This window comes from Rutilus rutilus (assembly GCF_951802725.1).
Source record: "Rutilus rutilus genome assembly, chromosome: 23".
NCBI classification, from domain to species: Eukaryota; Metazoa; Chordata; class Actinopteri; order Cypriniformes; family Leuciscidae; genus Rutilus; species Rutilus rutilus.
Window position 1 is genome coordinate 16,219,886 of NC_140233.1, and position 22,218 is coordinate 16,242,103.

Consider the following 22,218-nt stretch of genomic DNA (forward strand, 5'->3'; position numbering starts at 1 on the left):
TTCTTAAAACAATTATGCCATTTGAATTTGGTAATGTCACTTGTCTAACACGATTTATGTTGCGGATTACAACCTGACAAACCTTTAATACTAGACAAAATACCAAGAAGTCATTCACAAGACTGCATCTGACTGTCTGTGGTAGAGCAAGTGTTTCGACAGCAGGTCACAGCAGGTCATGACACGATTTAGCTCCGTCAAAAGGAATTTAAAGATTGATCTCTGTGAAGCAGTTTAATTGCTAATTTAAGCAGTTTTTTATCAATATTTGCCAGCCACATTTTGAATGAACATGCCATATATATATATATATATATATATATTTTAAATCTGAAGATTTATAAGGTTTGATACAGGCTAAAGAGAGATTTAAACTTGTAAGACCATATCAGTTTAACCTTGGCTTAAAATAAACAAGAATATTCCCACTGCATTGAATACAGTGCGGTTCCTGAGATCCAAAATCTAATTTATAAACAGGAAGTTCTAGGATTTGAATGAAAAACAATATTAATAATAATACAAAGAAATGTTATGGCGTAAAACGAATAAGGAATATTTAAGATTCAGCACTAAGTCACAAATCAAATAATTTAATTATTTTATAATAGTAATTATTTTTTTATAATAATTAATATAAATAAGGACTAATAAATAAGTATATATTTAATCATTTGTCATGAAAGCAAAAGGAGGACATACGAAATATTAATAAATTCTGCTTGATTACTTTTATATCATCGCAAAATGTAAAGTATCGCCCAGCTCTAATCTGCTAAACGCGAATGAGGATTATAAACATTAATATCATGAAACAATGTGTATTTTGACTTGACTGAAATTCTATTCTTTTTTTAACCTTTCATTCAAATAGTTGAAAAAGAAAATTATATTACCATTACCATTTCTATTCAGGTAAATGTGTTTCTTAGCAAACATGTTGTTATTTAGTCATTTTGACAGAATAATCAGATTTTTTCCTTTTCTTTTTCTTCAGCGGATGTATCAGAAGCATATGGATTCAGATCACAGAAGAAACTCTCAGAAAACATAGAGTGGTCGTACGCGGGTAAGTGCTGCATTCAGGATTGACATTGTGTTTCTTATCTATGCATAGCGATTATATCAAGGATTAGCCTTCAGTCTGTAAAAAGGGCCAGTCAGAATTTGTAAAGATGCACAGACATTTTGAAGTGAAGCACCGTTGGCATGCTTCCCCCATGCCAGCTCAGGTTGAGGGATCATCTGTGTCTAAGCATGCAGAGCTTAACGCCACAGATTAAACTCATCCGTATCTCCTAACTGGGCTTTCAGGGTTAATATGGCCTAAATTACAGGTCCTGTCTGCTCTCGCCCAGACAGTTCACGTCAAATTTTAAAGGGTGTGTTTGGGTTTTCATGCAGGATGACTTCAAGATGTGGCTCCTTTGTTTTTGTTCTAATACCCTGAAGGATGAAAGACTATTTTTCAATTGTAAAACTAAGGTTTTTCTCTTATGTGTGTATGAAATCATATGTATTTTTGTCTTCTTTTGACACGGACTATTTGCTGTTTAATATCAGTATTGCCATGATTCAAAAGCATGGAACAGAAATATGACCACTTATGTGTCTTTTATAGTATTCTGTTTGAATAAGTGTAATCTTAGAAGACAAATTAGGACTTTTTAGATGAGCCATATTGTACACTTTTGGTATAGTGATTTAGTTTTACACAGTGATGGACAGTAACAAAGTAGTATTTCTTTGTTGCTGTACAGTATTTAAGTACATCTTCAAGTATCTATTCTGTACTTCAGAGTATTTTTATTCTAGGAAACTTTTAATTGTACTTCACTACATTCCAAAACATAATATTGCACTTTTTTCTCCACTACATTCCATACAAACGTATTGTTCCTCGTTATTTCGCCACCCCTGAAATAACCACCCTCTGAAACACAAGAGTGATGTCCAATTTGAGAACAAATTGATTGTTTCCAATGAACCTGTTGATCTGGTAAAAAAAAATCACTGAATAATTACGGAAAGATCTAATTGCAACTGTTTTTGAGTCAACAACTCGCCGATTAAATGATCTGGTCAAGAACATGAGCCAAGAACAGGGATATCGTGTATATAATGTAATATACTGTATACTGTATGTATATAACATTATATACATATAATGTTTATGAACTGATTGTGTGAAAAGTAAGTTACTAATGAATTTTAGTATTATTGTCAATCCTGTTTGGGCTGTTCTTGCTGCCGTACCTTTAAGACTTTATGCAAATGACCCCTGTTATGATTGGCTCCTCCTTCACCTTTGAAATGAGTAAAAACGCCCCCAGCAAAATCTTGAGGATTGTATTTTTTGGGTTTGTTTACACAACAACAATGTACTAAAAAACTGAAAAGTTTTTCACGTACAGACGACAACTTTATTAAATTGATCCCCATTCACACGGATCTGCAAAAATGACTAAAAGCGCTGTATTATCACACCAGGCCAGTAGGTGGCGATGTCACTTTGTAAAGAAACACTACACGCCTATAGACTGAATACGTACGCATGACATCACTGTTTTCACAGATTTGCGTTTTTGCAGTTTACACGGAGACGATAGCGATATCGTTTTCAAAACCTTGCACTTTAAATCCCGTAGTCGTGTAATTAAATGGCCAAAACACATTTAAAAGTTTCCAGTATTTTTTGTTGAAAACATTGTCGTGTAAAAAGCCCCATAGTGTGTTGAAGGTTGTGACGCCAATACCATGACCATTCGTAAACAATTAGCCTGTAGCATTTTAGCTTCTCACTTTTCATAAGGGCTTTTCACACTGCGCTTAACCCCGGGTTATCGTCGTGTTAAACACCGCTTTTAACCCTGGGTAAAGTTCATACTTGTAATTTAGATGCGGGGTTAGCACTGATTTTTACCCGTGGTTATGAAACCCTGCTTTTGCGGTGTTAGCTCTGCATTGCGGTGCCAAACTTATATAGTGTGAAACGAGGCAGTGTTAGAATGTTACAAGAATAACCCATGATTCAGTTTACCCGGGGTTTAGAATGACCCAGGGTTTAGAATGACCCAGGGTTAACTAGTTCAAGTGGGAAAAGACCTATATATACTCTGAGATGGGAGTTTTATTTTTTGGTTTTTATTTCAAAATTATTCTTGTTTTTATTATATGGCCCATTGAAGTTTGGGAAGAGAAGTATCAAATCAAACAACATCAGTGACACATTTTACATCTCTCATCTTTTCATCTTTTCATCTCCCACTCTTTTCCATTACTAGCACAAAGGAGAATTCCCCAGTCTTGCTTTGTTATTGAAAGTAGGCCAGATTTGATATTCTGCTTATTGTTGTGCACTCTTGATATATAGCTTCGGATCTCCATGATTTACAGATCATTCCTTTGGAAAATTATTCTTCCGACACTAGCTCAAAGTTTCAGAGCAAAAGTGTTTAATCTAGGAAAGATGATCCTAAGTTTGGATAATAAGTGACTAGTTTATCAGCTTTAAAACTCTTGTCTTCGACCAGTCACAACAAACCAGATCTGGGTGTCATTGAAGTTTTGCACAACAAAGGGGGCATTATAGCGTCTGGGCCGCAGGCAGGCGGTCGGTCGGTCGGACATGCAGATGGGATATTGTTCATCGGCATTACCCAGAATACCGTGGCCCCTCCTCTTCATTGACCCCTTTTTATATCGCTCATAACGTCTAAATGATACCGGAACATGAATAATCAATCCCTGTACGCTAATTCTGACATACTAAACTTGCAGAGAAGGCCTGAGCAGAGCTAGTCTGGATAAGTTGCTGGCACAGATTGTTTTGTTATTACAGTACAGCATGGCATGTTTTATCTCCTCATGAAGTAATTGCAACCCAGACTCACTGGAAAAACATGCCCATTTCTGCAAAATGATACAATGTTGCTTCTTGCACATTTTGCGACACTTTCAAAGTGATATGTCCAGTGAGTGGCACTAAAAGCGTGTTCAGTTTTATCAGAAACAAACGGATTGAACGTAAATCTGCCAATGTTTTATAACTTTGGTTGGTGTACAGTACGTATCATGGCAGTTTGGAAATGAAATGTCTCATGAGTGTTTGAAAATACTGTATAACCTACACTTAACCTGACCCTAAACCGATATTGTTAAAAAAGAAAACTTAGGATATAAATGCATTTGCTAAAGCTACTATGCCATTGTAGCTTGCTTCTACAAGTCTTCAAGCTTTTTTATGTAACTCATGTTTTGTGGGACTTTTGTAACTCAACGCTTCACAACGCAAATGCTGTACCAAGCAAGGTGAGTTACCAAGCAAGTTTACTTTGTCAGAAAAGCAATATATATTATATAAGCAAAAAATTATTAAATGCCCATGAGAAGGATACAATACTAATGCAATACTAGAGATTGCAGTTAAGGCATGACCATTGGACAGTGAAATGCTCATTGGGTCAGCAGGGTCAGACAAAAACAGGCGGAGAAGAAAAGACACATGTTAACTGCAAAAGAATGAAGAATTAAGGTGAAGAATTAAGTGTGAAACCATCAATAACCCTTTAGTCTCCAGCACCACCATTTTCCGGAACTGCAACCTACCTGGAGTCTCCAGAAGAGCAAGGTGCCAGGGTCTCAGAGACTTGGGTTAGGTAAAGAATCCTAACCCAATAAGTAAGTAAGTAAGTTTTGGGAGTTCATCTCCGTCCCTGAAGTCCGTTTTGCAGAGATGGACTAAAAATGAACTCCCAAAACTTACTGTCAGGTTCTGGAAGATGAATTCTTCAAACAGTGGTAGAAGAGGATGTGGTGCTGGTCCTTCAAGAGTCACTCTCAATCTGTCTGTCTATAAAGCCTATAAAAATCCAGTCTTCATGTATTTTACTACACTTCAGCTTGTGATTCTTATTAAGTGGGGGTCATTTTTTTAAGGATTCTTTACCCAAGTCTCTGAGACCCTGACACCTTGCTCTTCTGGAGACTCCAGGTAGGTTGCAGTTCTGGAAAATGGTGGCGCTGGAGACTAAAGGGTTATTGATGGTTTCACACTTAATTCTTCACCTTAATTCCTAATTCTTTTGCAGTTAACATGTGTCTTTTCTTCTCCACCTGTTTTTGTCTGACCCTGCTGACCCAATGAGCATTTCACTGTCCAATGGTCATGCCTTAACTGCAATCTCTAGTATTGCATTAGAATTGTATCCTTCTCAATGGCATTTAATAATTTTGGACTTTTCAGTCTTTGTTAAATCTCTTTTTTGGCTTATTTTATCTGTAAAAGAAAACATGCCTAATAATTCTGCACACCTGAATTAAAGGCATTTTTCATTTCCAGCCTTCATGAACAATTATATATCTATTATATATATGGTATATATATGGTTTGGAATTGGTTCCTGGGAATAAAATATGATCAGAAAATCAACGTGCCTAATAATTCTGCACACACTGTATATGGAGCTGATTATGTGATGCAAATGTCAAACTGTAAATCAAAATAAAGTTGTTGATGTTTTACCGCCATTAGTGCTCATTTGAGATGGAAACTTCAGTTAATTGCATGTATAAGTATGTTGTGCTAGAAACATTGAAAGATCATTTTAAACCTCAGGCCCAAAGTAGGGGAACCACCATCAGAACAGCAGATTTGCGGAGAAGCAGTAGTTTAGTTTTACTGACCCTATAGTGGAATATTATTTAAACCCTGTCACAGTTTGGAATGTATACTTAAAACTGTAATTGAAACCAGAGTAAATTTTGTTTGTATGACAGTTTAATTTTTTTATACCTCTTTAACAAGCAACTCATTGCATTTCTCTTGACAGCTGTAATGCTGTAACAGAAATGTGTGTTGGTTTGTGTGTGTGAGTATGAGTAACTTTGCGGACATGAGTTTGAAACACTTTTTCCATGTCTTTTGTCTATGATCACAATAACCATAATAGGTGCTTTGTTGTTGAATGTTTTGATGATAATATTCTGATTTAAAATAGTGATAAAAAATACAAAAGAGTGGAACAAATAAAAGTGCTTATTTACGCCACGCTAAGATTTGTGTTCATAAATTGGTTATAAGTCAGCTTCAGGTCTTTTTCTCTATATCCTTTTATCCCTTTGGATTACACAAGACTCTCTCTTACCTCTGATGTTTCTTAGGGATAACAGAAAAACACAAGGAAACAAATACCGACATATTCAAATAATACATGATAGCTTTGAGCGTTTGTACTCTGTTCTCTCTTAAGTCCTTCACTGAGGAGGGAGGGAAGTGACAGTGCTAACGAAAGAGTGAAAACATTTAACTGGCATTTTCCTCTTCTGATTTACACTTGCTGCAGCTTGTCAGACATCCAATTATCCCTGTCCACTGGAGTCTGAATGGATGGCAGGTCAAAACCCATCAGCATGAAGTCTGTTATTACCATTGAATGCAATGAGAGTCATAAACAGATAGGACATTTTTTATGCGTTAAAAGTAAATGTTGACAAGCGGGTTGATACATGGTTCTGGAAATTGTGATATTCATTTAGGCTATTATGTTTCTAGAAAAAAAAGTTTTTTATGTATGTATGTATGCATGTATGTTTCAGAATCACAATCAGAAAGAGCTTTATTGCAAGTATGTTTGCACACACAATATATGTATGTATGTATGTATGTATTAGGTGTGTGCGATATTGGCAAATCTCAATTTTTTTTTATAATGATAATTATGGGATTCTTTTGCTTTCATAACTTGAATTATAGATATGAATTATCAATAATGTCAGCTCGCACATCATTAAACAACAATTACGATATTATCGTAGACGATAAATATCGCACACACCTATGTATGTATGTATGTATGTATGTATTTAGCTTTGTATGCATGTATGTATTTGTGTATTTGTTTGTTTAAATTTGTATTAATATTTTATTTATTGGATAAAGATATTATTAAAATGTGATTGTATAATAATTGTACCAGTACCAGTTATACATATATATTACTTACTTACTATAGTACTTACTTTTAATAATAATAATAATAGTAATAAAAAAAGTAAAAATAATAATAATATGGTGCCTTTATCAAATTGCTGATTTTAAATGCTTAAAACAACCAATGAGCCACTTAATAGAGTCCATTACAGTGATTTTACTACAGTTATCAGGGTTTTGGAAACATTGTTGACAGTGTTAAACATCTACATTGTTTAATACCTACCAACAGCCTTTCTTTATTTATTCATGTGTTGTGTATGTCCTGCTGTTTTTGACTCAACTGCACTGTATCTACTGTACACCAGTGTTTTTGACTCAGCTGGGGGTTTGTAATACAGCTATTGACATGCTAATGAGAGTGACCTAGAACTGCTGGTGACCTGGTTCATGGGCTCCGTGTTTGTGCTGTAGGAACCGAGAGAGAGAGAGAGAGAGAGAGAGAGAGAGAGAGAGAGAGAGAGAGAGAGAGAGAGAGAGAGAGAGAGAGAGAGAGAGAGAGAGAGAGAGAGAGAGAGAGAGAGAGAGAGAGAGAGAGAGAGAGAGAGAGAGAGAGAGAGAGAGAGAGACTTTGATTAACCCACCAGCAACCACTCAATGCATCTATTGATGCACCTGTGTGTCTGTAAACGTGGTTTTTGGAAAGTATGTATGTGCGTCTGTTTTAAAAGCAGACGGTCACCCTCATTTATGAATGATTTTAAGAGGTTTATTTACCCAATTGAACTCTGTTTCTTACAGGAACTCTAAACCAAAATAACTGGGCAAAGAAATACCCATCATGCAACAATGCCAAACAGTCACCAGTAAACATTGAAGAGAGCCTGGCGCAGGTCAAAATTCATTTCCAGAAGCTGAGATTAGAGGGATGGGCGGAAAAGACGTCAGACTCCACTATAGTAAAGAATGATGGGAAAACTGGTGAGAACAACTGTACTTTTTAATAATTTTATTTCAAATTGATTAAGTTCAATTTCTTTTCATTGTTTTTAGAATATTCAAATATATATATTTTATATTATTTCTTGTGAAATATAATGAAAATGGCTATTTTGTCAGAATACACAGATATAGTACGGAGCCCCTAAAGGGACGTGGTGGTGAAAAAATTTGGGATGGGAGAAAAAAATATTTTTCAAATCTTTTGCATTTCCCCGAGAAACTTTGCGTTCCCTTGCAAAGATATTTGCGTTCCCTCGCAAAACTTCTGCGTTCCCTCGCAAAAACGGTTCACTCGGACTAGGGATGTCCCGATCAGGTTTTTTTGCCCTCGAGTCCGAGTCCGAGTCATTTGATTTTGAGTATCTGCCGATACCGAGTCCCGATCCGATACTTCTATAATACATAATAAAAGAATAAAGAAGAGCGAAAAAACAGATCCAGGATGTTCCTTATTTTTTATTTAATTCACCTTATTTTAACATTCAACAACTCTGTTAACAAACAGAGCACTTCTGCGAGGTAGCTTGAACAATCAAGTAATAAATCAATTCTTCACTTTTGGACTTAAGTGCAACAGTAAATATAAAAAAGTCTAATATATAAACAAATAGCACCTCAACTTAAAATAGGCATGTAAACAAATAAAAAATAAAAGTGCCACAGTGTTTGCAAAGCCAGTAATGTGCTTTTAGGAACTGCACTCCTAACTCTTACGCCGGTTTCACACTGCACTGTTAGCAGAGCGTGCAGCGCGTATTTTTTTCGCCGCCCATGTTAACAGATTAAACTAGTCTTTACACAGCATTCACACTGCGCGCAGAGGCGGCGCGGCAGTGCGTAGCAGAGCAGGAGTGCCGCGATCGTTTCGGCGCCGAGTCTAATTTTGCTGCGCCGCTTTTGCTGAATTAAAGTGACAATAGATTGATCATGGCCAAAATACACCGCAGTTTTATCCAAAAAGTGTATTTATGATATCTATTGTGTTTTAAACAGTCAATCAAATGACCAACAGCAATGTAAAAAAAAAAAAAATTCCAAAAACAAACTTGTTGCCATAACAATAAAAACAAAGATGAACCAAAAGTTATATAAATGAAATTATTAATAAAATAAGCTTCTTGACAAGTCTTTTCTCTTAAATGTATTTGAAAACGAAAAAAAGCAATGCCAACTTATCCATTATAGAGTACTCTGTCTGTACACAACCCGCGGTTCAGCCGCGCGTGACAAACACTGTGTGAAAGCAAAACGCGCGTGTCCTGCTCCTGCTCACCATATGCACTGCTCCTGCGCTGCTTACGCGCCTGCAGTGTGAAACCGGCGTAACTCTGTGCCACTATAGATGTGTTAAAAAATAATGAGAATATATATACATATATATCCGAGTCCTGATCGGGAGGTAACGTCCGATTCCGATCGAGTCTGAAAACACGTGATCGGGCCCGATTTCCGATCACGTGATCGGATCGGGACCCTAACTCGGACAGACACTTGCTGTTTAATGTCCCGCTGGCAGTGTTTCAGACAGCTCTGCACGTTTACAATGGAGCGTTTCATAGTGTTTGAACTTGGACTCATATATAAAGAAATGCGGTCAGTGAGTGCTTAACTCAAGGAGTTCAGTAAAGTTGGCAATATATTCACAGATTCGAATTTAATCTTATTTTATCTCTATTTGTCTTCTAATAACTCGTGAGCTAAACACAAATGACACCTATTTACAATCATAGTAGCGTAGTAGACAACGAGCTACAAACCCAATTTTCCTCAAAAAGCTTTATAATATAAATTGGTCTCTAAGCAGGCGGCTGAGAGACAAGTCACATTTTATCAAACTAAGTGTTGTAGAATGACCAGTAGGAGACCATTGATGTGTAAACTAAATTTGGTGACACTACAGTGTGTAACATTGAAGTTAATGACTATTTAACGTTTTTGGGGGGTTTCGCACTTTGCAGACGGTCATAGAGATCAATTTATATTCAAAAGCTCTTTTTTTGAGGGAAATTTGGTTGTAGCTCGTTGTCTACGTTAATATGATTGTAAATAGGTTTGTAAACGTTTAGCTAACGAGTTATTCAGCCGAGAAGTTCGAATCTGTGAATATATTGCCTCTCAAATATCTCTCAAATATCTCCCTCTCAAATATCTTTGTGAGGGAACGCAAAGTTTTGGGAGGGAATGCGAAAGTTTTGCGAGGGGAACACAAAAGATTTGAAAAATATGTATTTCTCCCATCCCCTTTAGGGGCTCCATAAATACAGACCCTTTCCAAAAAATGTTTATATCATGGAAAAGTTTATTTATTTCCATAAATCCATTCAAAATGTTAAACTTCCATAGATTATAGATTCAGGGCCCACAACTTAAACAATTTCAAGTATTTAGTTGTTTATTTGTACATAATTTGGGCTCATAAAACCCACGAAAACAGGATTTCAAAAAATTTGAATATTACATGAAATCACACAGTAATTACACAGTGATACCATGGTCATTGAACCAGGTTTTGGTTCTTTTGTCAGTGTGGGCAGGTGCAAATCCTGCTGGAAAATGAAGGAAGCATGAAGTGCTCTGAAAATGTCCTGGTAGACGGCTGCGTTGACTCTGGATTTAATAAAGCACAGTGGACCAAAGTCCTCTTTTCTGATGAGAGCAAATTTTGCATCTCATTTGGAAACCAAGGTCCCAGAGTCTGGAGGAAGAATGGAGAGGCACACAATCCAAGATGCTTGAAGTCCAGTGTGAAGTTTCCACAGTCTGTGTTGGTCATCGGCTGGTGTTGGTCCACTGTGCTGTCCACTCAACGCAGCCGTCTACCAGGACATTTTCAGAGCACTTCATGCTTCCTTCAGCAGACAAGCTTTATGGAGATGCTGACTTCATTTTCCAGCAGGATTTGCACCTGCCCACACTGCCAAAAGAACCAAAACCTGGTTCAATGACCATGGTATCACTGTGTAATTACTGTATGATTTCATGTAATATTCAAATTTTTTGAAATCCTGTTTTCGTGGGTTTTATGAGCTGGAAGCCCAAATTATGTACAAATAAACAACTAAATACTTGAAATCGTTTAAGTTGTGGGCCCTGAATTTATAATCTATGGAAGTTTAACGTTTTGAATAGAATTATGGAAATAAATAAACTTTTCCATGATATTAAAAGTTTTTGGAAAGGGTCTGTATATTATAGCATCAATGGAGAAATACTTTTTGTGGTTGCATGGTCTGATCACATGACATCTACCAGTAGGGGTTAAGTAGACTTGCTACCCTTGACCTCTTGGTAGACATTCATTCAAACATAAAAAAATCTGAAAATTCAGACTTGATGTGAATAGATATTAAGCGTTCATTTCTGTAATGTGTTGTTTGTCTCCAGTGGCCATCGATGTGGGAGGAGAGTTTTATGTGAGTGGAGGGGGGCTCAGGTCCAAGTTTAAGGTGGGACGCATCACTTTCCACTGGGGCCTGTGCAACTCCTCCTCGGATGGTTCGGAGCACGGCATCAACGGAAACAAATTCCCCCTGGAGGTATTTTACTCTCACGTAATAAAATGATGTAAATTTAAATCAGTATTTGTTAATCAGGGCTAATTTAGACTGGCTGACTACACATTATACCTTACTTTTCATTCGAAGAATGAATGTATGCAAATGCTGATTAGAAATTTTGTTTGTTTATGGTGCAGATGCAGATATATTGTTACGATGCAGATGTTTTCAGTGACCTCGATGAGACCCTCAGAGAAGGAGGGAAGATCACAGCGTTGGCTGTGCTGTTTGAGGTAAGAATAGCAGCTCAAGTCATCTGGCTGTTTGTTTACACTGCAAAAGATAATTTCATTAAGAAATGACAGGCTAAGGCACTCTTCAAAACCTCACGACACCCCCGGACGGCATTTAGCTTGAGGTACGGAGCAGTTTCAGAAATACTCATCTTCACGGTTGTTCTGATGGGAAAGACTGACAGAGTGTAACCACAATGTGTTGCTAAACCTTCATAATATGTCGGCTTTTCCCTGAGGATATTCTGGTGTAATTCATGCACAATAACATGAAGTTGTGCGCTTGCTTGTATATTGGGTTGTTCTGTCAGTTTGGTCCTGCATGTTTTGAAATTGAAGCTTGTATGAACGTGTCTTATTTTAAATGCAAATAGTTGTGGTTAAGATGTAAGGCAGCAAAATCTGATTATTTTCGAATGAAATCTCAAATCCGTTTAGTCAGAAGAGCCGAAAATAATTGAAATGCTCAACAAGCACATACATTTGTAGTGTTCAGGTGCCAACTTTCTTTTGGTCGTATATTGTATCATGTATTTTGTTTATTATGCTGTTAATTAATGCTTCTCTCCACAGACAAGTCCTGATGATAATGAAAATTACATGGCCATCATCGACGCAGTCAACAGTGTCAGCCGTTATGGTACGTTCAGTCTTGATATCTATATTCCTAATTTTTTCGATATTTATCATGAAAATCCTGTTTTCCATGAGGCCCCTTTAAGCTCTTCCATGTCCAAAGGCCCTTAAAGTGACAGTTCAGCCAATGAATCATTTTACTCATCCTCAAACCTGTATAACTTTCTTCTGTGGAACTTAAAAGCAGATATTCTGACTGTGTTGGTCGCTCTTTTCCATAAAATGCTTTCAAGTTTCAAAAAGCACCATAAAAGTGGTCCATATGTCATTTGGAATGACATGAAGGTGGATAAATGACACAATTTTCATTTTGTGTGAACTTTTTCCTGTTTTCTCTGGTCAGGAAAGAGCGGCCCCATCTCTCCGTTCACCCTGCAGGGTCTCCTGCCCAACTCCACGGAGAAGTACTTCATCTATAACGGCTCTCTGACCACTCCTCCCTGCTCTGAGACTGTAGAGTGGATCGTCTTCAAAAACACAGTGGCCATCTCAGATGTTCAGGTCAGCTTCATGGACAGTTTTTAACAGCATTGACCTGCTAGCACATATAACTGCATGTGTTATTTACAGATTTAAAGGGGCCGTTCACCCAATAAGGAACAATATATCATCGTGGACTAAGACTTTCAAGGTTCAAAAAGGACACCATTTTTGTCTTCTTAAACTTGAAAGCCTCAGTTTCATTGCATTTGCTTGAAAAAGAGCAACCAGCACATTATTTAAAACGTCACCTTTTTGTGTTTCACTGAAGAAAGTAAGTCATATGGGTTTGGAACAGCTCTTAACTTAAAAGCTCTGACACAGCAGACGATAAACAGATTGTGGCAGGACCGGTGCATATAAAAGATGCATGTCTATGACAGACTGAAAGATGGTCAGACAAAAAGACTGCTAAACACAATTGCCTTATACCCATAAAAACACATAAATAATGAAAATGACCTTGTTTTGACTATTATAGTTCAATGAATAACTCAAAAGCTGCATTTTTTTGTCGTTGTACTTTTTAAAAAGTAAATACTGGCAGCTAATGAATGTTGTTTTGTAATTGAAACCCTGAGGCCATCGTCACCTGGAAGGATATTGTGACTGTGTATTTGTCATTTGGCGTCTGTTGCGCAACACTGACTCTATGTGACGCACACTCAGTTATTGAAAACAATTATCAAGAAATGGCACACACGCCCAAACATGACAGCTCAAACATCAATTTCAAGTGTTATTTTACTTTGACGTGTAGATCTGTTTCATTTCCTGTATGTACATTTACACTTGATTTGACATTTGCTTTCTTAGAAATCCATTCAATCATGTCCAATAATTATAATGTTAGCTGAGTTTTATGACACTAAATACTAAGTTCGCACAAAAAGGATGCCAACTCCCTCCAGAAGAGGAAGATATCAACATTTTTGATTATTCTGATTGGGTGCCACACGTTCAAAAGCAAACTGTCATTAAATGGAATTAGAGGGAGTGAGCATGGAGTTACAAGTAACAAAAGACTGTAAATGCTTAAATACAGCCTTTGTATTGTGTGTCATTCAGTCTGGGGCTGTTGCCCTCGAGTGGCAAGCAAGTCAATACAAGCTGCAGTTGAAACGCATGGTGAAAGCAGGAGCTTTACCGCAAGGTAACATACCTACTCCTGATGACATCACAATGGGAATGACATTGACTCACACACATTAAAGAGAAGCTTTGATGTCCACACAATGGAGGACATCTCATCTCTGGGCTACACTGTGTTTGTTTAAAGGCAGGGTAAGCAGGATTTGTCTAAAAAACTTTTCCCCAAATTGTCTTTATATACCAATACATAATTAAAATGTAAGTACTCTGAAAAAGAGAGTATAAAAATCGAGTGTCTGTAGTCCTCTCAGGACTGCAATAAACACAGCTACTTATTCCATTCACTCCCACCCCCTCCCTTCTGGGCTCCTTCCAAAGCCACGCCCCCAAAACACATGAACGTGTGGAGGACGCGTTTGCTAGCGCCGAGCAGAGAGGAGCATGTAGTGACATCATGTCAGAATCACATGTAATAAAATACCTAACTTTATCATTATGAATATAAACAACTAACATGGCTGTTAGTACTCACTATCAAGCTAGCATATCGATACTAGTAAAGTTTAAAATATATTGAGTTTGATTCGGTAACGAGCTAGTAACATAAGGCAAAGCTAAAAACAGGTTGCATTGATACACGTTTACCATCAGTTACACTGTGATGAAGGTGAATGAGATTCATAACATATACGGTGTTTTGCATGGAAGAGCTTCCACGATGAAAGCACTGTTGGCTCTGATGAGGACTAACGTTACACTCTGGAGACAAGTAGCCAACCTTTCTACCTTACTAGTTCCTTTTTTTGCCTTGTTTGCCTTCGCTGAATGTATATGCAGGTACTGGGGATTGTGACTGCTCTTTCTCTGCCATAATTGTGATTCTTCCTTGCTTCTGTGCCTCTTCCCCTCCTCGAGTCAAACGGGCGCGCGCATGTGGGCAGCTCCTGTAGCGGCAGGGGTGGTAGCCATGGTAGCGAGGGAGAGTGACAGTCGCCCAGCCAATCATTTCATTCGTTCCGAATGGAATAAGTAGCTGTGTTTATTGCGCCCTGAGAGGACTACAGACACTTGATTTTTATACTCTCTTTTTCAGAGTACTTACATTTTAATTATGTATTGGTATATAAAGAAAGTTTAAACAAATTTGGAAATTTTTTTTTGTGAAAAAACCTGCCGACCCTGCCTTTAAGGTTGAATAAAAACGGTGTCTTATAGATTTGAATGTATGGAGATTAAATAGTTCTTTCTTAGCTAGGTAAGTTCAAGCTTCATAGTACTGTAAGGTTGTAAATGGGATCACACCAGTTTATGATCTTTGCCAACTTTTCCCAAATAACGGAAGTGACCTCGACGTCCGGGTTAGCGGTAGCATAAGCCATCAGGCAAGTGTTATTTAAATAAACTCCTGATGTACTTACAAACTTTCCAACGCCTCGTTTTATGAGTACAGAACCTATTTGTACTACTGTAGAAGTTTGGTACCATTCCGGACATTATTAGTGGGGTAATTTACGAGATACAACCTAGGATCCATTAGCGCCTGCACTAAGCCATTCAGCTGATATCTCTAAATAAGCTCTAACTTTAATAATGTTCGACCAAGGGAAAAAAAGCTTCTGAGGGGGTGTTTGGCTCGAGGTCATGGTGCAGAGGACCCTAGGTTGAAATTACTCCGAACCATCCCTTTAAGGAACAAACAAGACTGGCTTCATGAGTGTGTAAGTGAATCATTCACTCAACCGACTTTCAGGAACATGAATGTGTGTTGCTTAGAGACGTGCAAGCAGCTGTTCATTTGTCCGTGGCTTTGTTTGGAACTACTTTCATAGCAAAAATAGACAAAGTAATTTTCACATTCAAGTGCGGTCAAAAACGCGAGACCCAAATCAGTAGAATGGAACAATGCAAGGTCTACACAGCGGCCAAACATGTCTGTCTAGCGCAAGTTTACATAGAAAACAATGGAAAAGCAGCGCAGTGAAGTGCAGAAAAGAGTTCTGTGTGAACGGTTCCTAACTGGCAATATCGTGTCTAAAATGTAAGTTAATTAATACAGCTTCTTGTTTGTTGAGCTGTTTCGTAAAACAATACCATAGTGGTTATCGCGCTCTTGGTCTGAACACTGACACGGGAAATATTCAGACAAGCAGCAATCTACTAACAGTCAGTCAAATGAAGGTGTTATGAAGAGTATTTGCCGGGTGCTTTCTATTTTAAACCCCTTCAGAAACAGTTTTGTTGTCTAATCCGTGTCCCCGTATGTGTTCACAGCTGGAGATGTTCTGTGAGGTGATGACCATGCAGCAGGCTGGATATGTCATGCTTATGGATTACCTGCAGAATAACTACAGAGAGCAGCAGGAGCAATTCATGGGACAAGTCTTCTCATCCTACACTGGCGTCGAGGAGGTCCACACTCCTAGTACGTACCTCACAAACACACATGCATGCGTAAACAAACTAGGGTAGCATGTGTCTGGGATCGTACATTCTTAAGGTCTTAAATCAGTCTGGCAGTTTGAGGGTCATGGATCCAATTAGCCTCCAACACGATTCTAATCCCAAACAACTGCTTCTCAATTAAATAAGGTTTCTATTTTTATACAACGAAGCCCTCTAGACATTTTCCTACTTTCTATTTATGAATAAAGACAGACATTTGGCCCATTTTTAGCCATACGCAATGCTTTCATGGCCCTTTTAGGGATGATTCCCACTCATTTCACTGCGTTTCTGTTACTAATTCATAGATCTGAAATGGTTTTAAAAACTACCACTGTCTAAACGTGTAAATCACGTTGTTTTTTTGTGACATAAAAGGACTTTTAATGTGATTGCAGGAAATGAGATGTTTCATAAATCTATTACTCAGTTCGACCTGTTCATTTTAAAACACCGCTTACAGATCCGTACTGGCTTGCTCTCAGACTTTCCGCTTTAGCAGATCGTTGATGGAACATCGATGCCCCCATTTCAGATTCCTCCGCTACAGGGCGAACTCTGTAGGGTTGAGAATCACTGGCACGTGGGAGTTGTTTTTACAGAGACCATCGGCAATGGAAAATGTCCCACTTGTGTCCTTTCAAACATATATACAATGTACTCTCCAACCTGTGTTTTAGCTTAAATCAGCACCTGGGACATGTCATTTTACAGCCTTAATGCTGCATTATTACTTTATAAAGACTCACAGATTACTTGCGACTTCATTTAAACCTCAGGAAATATGAAATGTGAGGGTAGATTTCAGGGCCAATATTTACACTCATCAGTTTGGATTATTGATACTCTTTGTTAGATTTGCAGTTTTCCGTAAGTTTTTCATTATATATATGTATCCTTCATATACCGAGTGACTGGTGAAATCTCTGCGGCCAGGCAAACCAGGCAAACCAGATTTACTTACTGTAACCTCTCTTTCACTGTGCTCACCGTATTAACAATGTTTACTCACTACTATTCTCTCACATCAATCTCTGTCTCTCTGGCTCATGTATCAAAACATTTTTGAGTTGCTAGGAAACTGTCTTTTTCTGTTTGCCCCTTCACTTGCACCGGTTGAATTCAGTTCAAACCCGTAAATGCATCTGGTTGTTCAGATACTGTATCCCATACTGTATATGCTTCATAGTGGATAGGGAAGTTTGGGATAGAGCAACTGCAATAAATGACAAAAGGAGTGAAGAGAGCGTTTAACATGACATCAAACCATAGTGTACATTTGAACTCATAATATATGAGAAATACAGACTTACAAAGTTTCAAATATATTCTGCCACAAATTAAACATCCATTGCACAGATTACACACGTTATTGTACAGTTTTCTTTCTTTAAAAAGAGAGAGGAAAAAAAGAGATTAATCAAAATTACTTTTATAGGGTTAACAAAAATAATAATTTGAAAGTTCTTCCTGAAAGTCCCCCGTGGCAAAAATCAAGCTTTTAAATGTTGTTTATATGTCTATGTGGTGTTACCATGTACAAATTTATAAGTCAACACCATTGCTGAGTATTTTCTCCTTAAAACGGCAGTGAACCGAAGACCAAAGACTCAAAACCGTGGTTTGAAATCGCTGGTGTTTCTGACGCCACAAACTATCTTGTAACCAATCACGTCAACGTGTGATCGTTAACGAGTGGATCTCTGAGCTGGGGCACGTTCAAGTTCAAAACGGTGCGCAACGTTTTGCTACGGTTTTCGGGTTGAACGTCATGTTTCCTGGAAACGGCGTGCACCGGTGTGCAACGGGGTTTGAGCCTAGAGATGCGCGGATGGGCTATTATTTCATCCGCAACCGCATCACAAAAATCATCATCCGTCCGCCATCCAGCCGCACCAACGTTTTTTACCAATTTTCAAAACCGCACCCGCCCGCCATCCGTTGATTTGTGTATACATATATTTTTCATTTGATTGGTTCAACCGCCCGCCACCCGCCCGAATTTAATTAAAATATTATTTTTCGTCACGTCATCCGCCCAATCCGCGGTTTATCCGCGGAGTCCGCGGCTGTAACCGCCAACCGCGCATCTGAGATACGTTTTCTCTTGTTTGGTGGGTGTGTCAGAACTGCAGTCCAATCAGCAGCAACATGTATATAAAGCACGCGGTATTAAAGTGCACTCGCACAATGGGTTCAAGGAAAGTAATTTACAAATGTGTTCGATGCAGCTCGGTATACGCAACAACTGAGGATATTAGAAGACATGTTTGTCGTAAGTTTTATTGTAAAAATATAGGATATCAACATAATGATGTAGTTGTTTATATTTTTAGCTTCATTGCAAGTGTATGACATTTGGTATAGAAATAAACAGTGGTAATTAAGTGCTTTTCCTAAAAATGAGAAAGAAAATACAGGGTATTAAAACAGTATGAACTACAAATAAAGTCAGCATGTGAGGCTAAATAGATGTTTTAGTCTGAATTAGGTAAGATGTGTGCTTCCATTTCAGTTTCAGCAATCCCTTCACTCGATTGGGATGTTCTCTTTTGTTCTGGGCGGCAAGTGCAGTAATTTTGTAGTATTAAACACATATTTATACCGACTTCATCAGGCTCAGAAAATTCTTCACAAAGAACACAAAGAATGGCCTTCTCAGCTGCCATAGTTGCAACTCTTGCGTCATCAGAACAGTGTGTTCAACGCATCACCGTTTCTGTTTAAAAAACGTTGTGCAACGTTTTGTCGGGGCTGAACGCAGCCCTGGTGTGAGTGAGTGGAGGCGGGGCTTAATTTGCATATTCATAGAACCACGTATACTAAATAAGGCAAGGGTGTAGAGTTACATTCAAGCTATTTTAAGGCATGAATAAAAAAAATTTCACGCAATAAACATTTAAATAAGTGATTTTGGTGATCAAAGATGAGTTTTAAGGGATAAAATTATTGACTACAGGGGGACTTTAAGTAGGCCTACTTTGGTTGGGAATCAACTGGTTTAGTAGACAGATTGTTTCATCTTTTTGGGCGCTTTCTGCCCTCTTGTGTTAGAAACTGAGTGCCGGTGGTAGATGAGAAATATTACACATCAGTACACTTTGTTATTGAGAACTCTGAGGGTGATAAATATTAAGTGGATTTAAGTAAACCATTGTTAAACCAGGTCATAACTTGACCCAATAAGTGAAGCCTCAGAAATGCTTAATCTGAGTGAAAAATGTTTAGGTTTTGAAAGAAATTAATACTTTTATTCAGAAAGGACATATTAAATTGTTCTGAAGTGACATGACATGTATAACGTTACAAAAGATTTAGAAATCAAATTAATTTCATTTTAAAATATATTAAATTATATTTCACAATATTACTGTTTTCACAGTGTTTTTGATCAAAAGCTCAGCTGAGCATGAGATGTTTTTCATGAACATTAAAAAATATTACCGAACTCTAACTTTTGAACGGTAGTGTTCAAATGGGGTTCAATATAGAAAATAATATATAGAAAAAGGAATTAATTTAAACTAAATCCAGAAAATGATCCTGGGAACCCCTAAAAGCTTGTACTGTATGCTAGACAGAACCCTTTTAGGTTCTATATAGAACCTTTTCTTCTAAGATAGTATGGATATTTATTTTGGATATTGCATTGTATTTACAGCCATCTTTTCACCTGGCACCATTGTTTAATATAACATTGTGTGTTTGCTGTCATAGTTTGCAGTTCAGAGCCGGAGACCGTGCAAGTCAACCCTCATAATTACACCAGTATGCTTGTAACCTGGGAGAGACCACGTGCCGTTTACGACGCGAGCATAGAGAGATACTCTGTCACCTACCGGCCAGCCCAGGGCGATGATGAATCTGCATTAGAGTACTTGACTGATGGAGACCAGGACGTGGTAATTCATTAACTTTTTGCCATAAACGTCAGATTAATCTTTAAAATCAGGCCTATATCGTGAATGTCACCTTTCCGTATTTCACCTCCTGTATGTTTCATTTTATATGCAACAGAATAATGCAAATCAATTATGATGATTTTTTTTTCACCACCAGGGGGCGATCATTCAGGACCTGGTGGCCAACACCAGTTACATGGTGCAGGTTGTTGCCGTGTGCACCAATGGTCTGTATGGCAGAGTGAGTGACCAGCTGACAGTGGACATTCCCCTGGATGATCCTGGTAAGACCAATCGCGCCCGCCGCCCTCGCATCCGTGGACAATAAGTTTTAAACACTAATATCCCACTGCAAATGTTAGACAAAAGCCAAATGCTTCATACTGTAGATTGATCCTTTGCAAACCAGTTACCTTGTCCAGAAAATTATGTGGTGCCATTTAAGACTTGAATGGACAGAATCCTTGAGTGGTTTACAGCTTTTAGCCAGAAACAAACTTTACACAAGTACACGTTTATGTAAACAGAGATCTGAATGCTTGACCTATGCATTGTAAGTGCATGCTCAGATTGAACAAACAGTTTGTGCTAATGTACAGTTTTCTCCGGGTATTAAAGACTTTCAGATCGCAGAAAAACTTTCAGTGGAATATTTTAACTTATTATAAAATTAATATTTGATGAATTTAATGAATTTATATTTATTTCAATATTTTAATTAACTTGAACTTAGACTATATATATATATATATATATATATACACACACATAGACATAGTAGACTTTTTTGTCTTTGTCAGTGTTCTTTGGGTGTCTTTTCCTTGTTTCTCTGTCTGTCTATCTTATGCTTTGTAGTCACTATCTGCATTTTGAATTTCCTTCTATATAGATTTTTTTTTTTCGGTCTCTCACAGACATGCATATTTTCAATGGATAATTTGTGCTTTTTGTGTTCTTTTATAATTCATTGGAATGTTGGGACGTATGTATTGAGCTTACTGATTTATAATAAACGTATCTGTCTCGCTGAAAGTCCCTGTCATTATATTTCAGTGTTCATGAATATATGTGTTGTCACAAGACATTTTTTCATGATTATATGAAAATGTTTAAAAGTGGATTGGGTTTACATCAGTTTAATGGGCCCAGTCTATCTGATAAAATCATACATGTTCTACCTCTTAATGTTTCCATGCTTCACAAACCGATCTTGTCCACATATCACGAAATCTCTGGGGTCTTTTCCACCATTTTGTGTCATTGAGCTTGATCCCATGACAGGTAAGAGCCTGCAATAGATTGTAAGCTCTCTCCATCTTTGTGTGTTGGGAGCCTTTTTAATGAATGAAGGTGTCCAAACTTTCCTGTCGTGTGATACAATGTGTGTGATCAAAAACCTCTGACCCAGAGATTGCTCCTTTTTGCACTCTTTGTATCAAAGAATGACCTAAACAAATGCCCTATTTGGTGACCTTTCCTTCCTTCTCAACCTCTGTACTCTCAACTTTAACAGAGAATACCAAATGCCAAAAATGTCCTTTTTGTTTGTTATTGAATACACATTGAAAACCAATTTGTGCGATCAACTTTTATTCCCCAAGCATGCAAGTTTCTTTGCCAATTAAGGATACAATTATAAACACAGACTGATTTTCAAATATATCTGAGATGTGTGTTTATGTACATGTCTAATGTGAAACTGTTATTTTGAAATTCTTTTATTAATGCAAATATTGAAAATGGTCACTATTGTATATATAAGTTATTGTAACTTGTTATAAAGAGTTATGAGCATACATAACATACATTATCTGTAGCTGTCCTGTGAATCTTTCACTCATACCATATTTTAACGTGTTTGGTTTATTTTCAGGTGCAGACAATGAAGCTGTATCATTTGAATATGACGAAGAGGTAACTATGTCAATGCTACGTTAGTGCAT

General features: G+C 37.6%; 1 protein-coding gene across 4 annotated transcripts in view; it reads left to right on the forward strand.

The window, feature by feature from the left end:
• ptprz1a (protein tyrosine phosphatase receptor type Z1a) overlaps positions 1-22,218 on the forward strand; it is a 94,482-nt gene that overhangs the window by 20,242 nt on the left and 52,022 nt on the right. For 3 of the 4 annotated variants that reach the window (XM_084397001.1, XM_084397002.1, XM_084397003.1), the window contains exons 2-11: positions 998-1,069; positions 7,733-7,912; positions 11,318-11,469; positions 11,628-11,723; positions 12,297-12,363; positions 12,703-12,860; positions 16,203-16,353; positions 20,091-20,275; positions 20,433-20,559; positions 22,149-22,189. In XM_084397001.1, coding sequence (XP_084253127.1) covers positions 998-1,069; positions 7,733-7,912; positions 11,318-11,469; positions 11,628-11,723; positions 12,297-12,363; positions 12,703-12,860; positions 16,203-16,353; positions 20,091-20,275; positions 20,433-20,559; positions 22,149-22,189 — 1,229 coding nt within the window. The remainder of the gene's footprint in view (positions 1-997; positions 1,070-7,732; positions 7,913-11,317; positions 11,470-11,627; positions 11,724-12,296; positions 12,364-12,702; positions 12,861-16,202; positions 16,354-20,090; positions 20,276-20,432; positions 20,560-22,148; positions 22,190-22,218) is intronic. The other variant, XM_084397004.1, reaches the window with a different exon arrangement.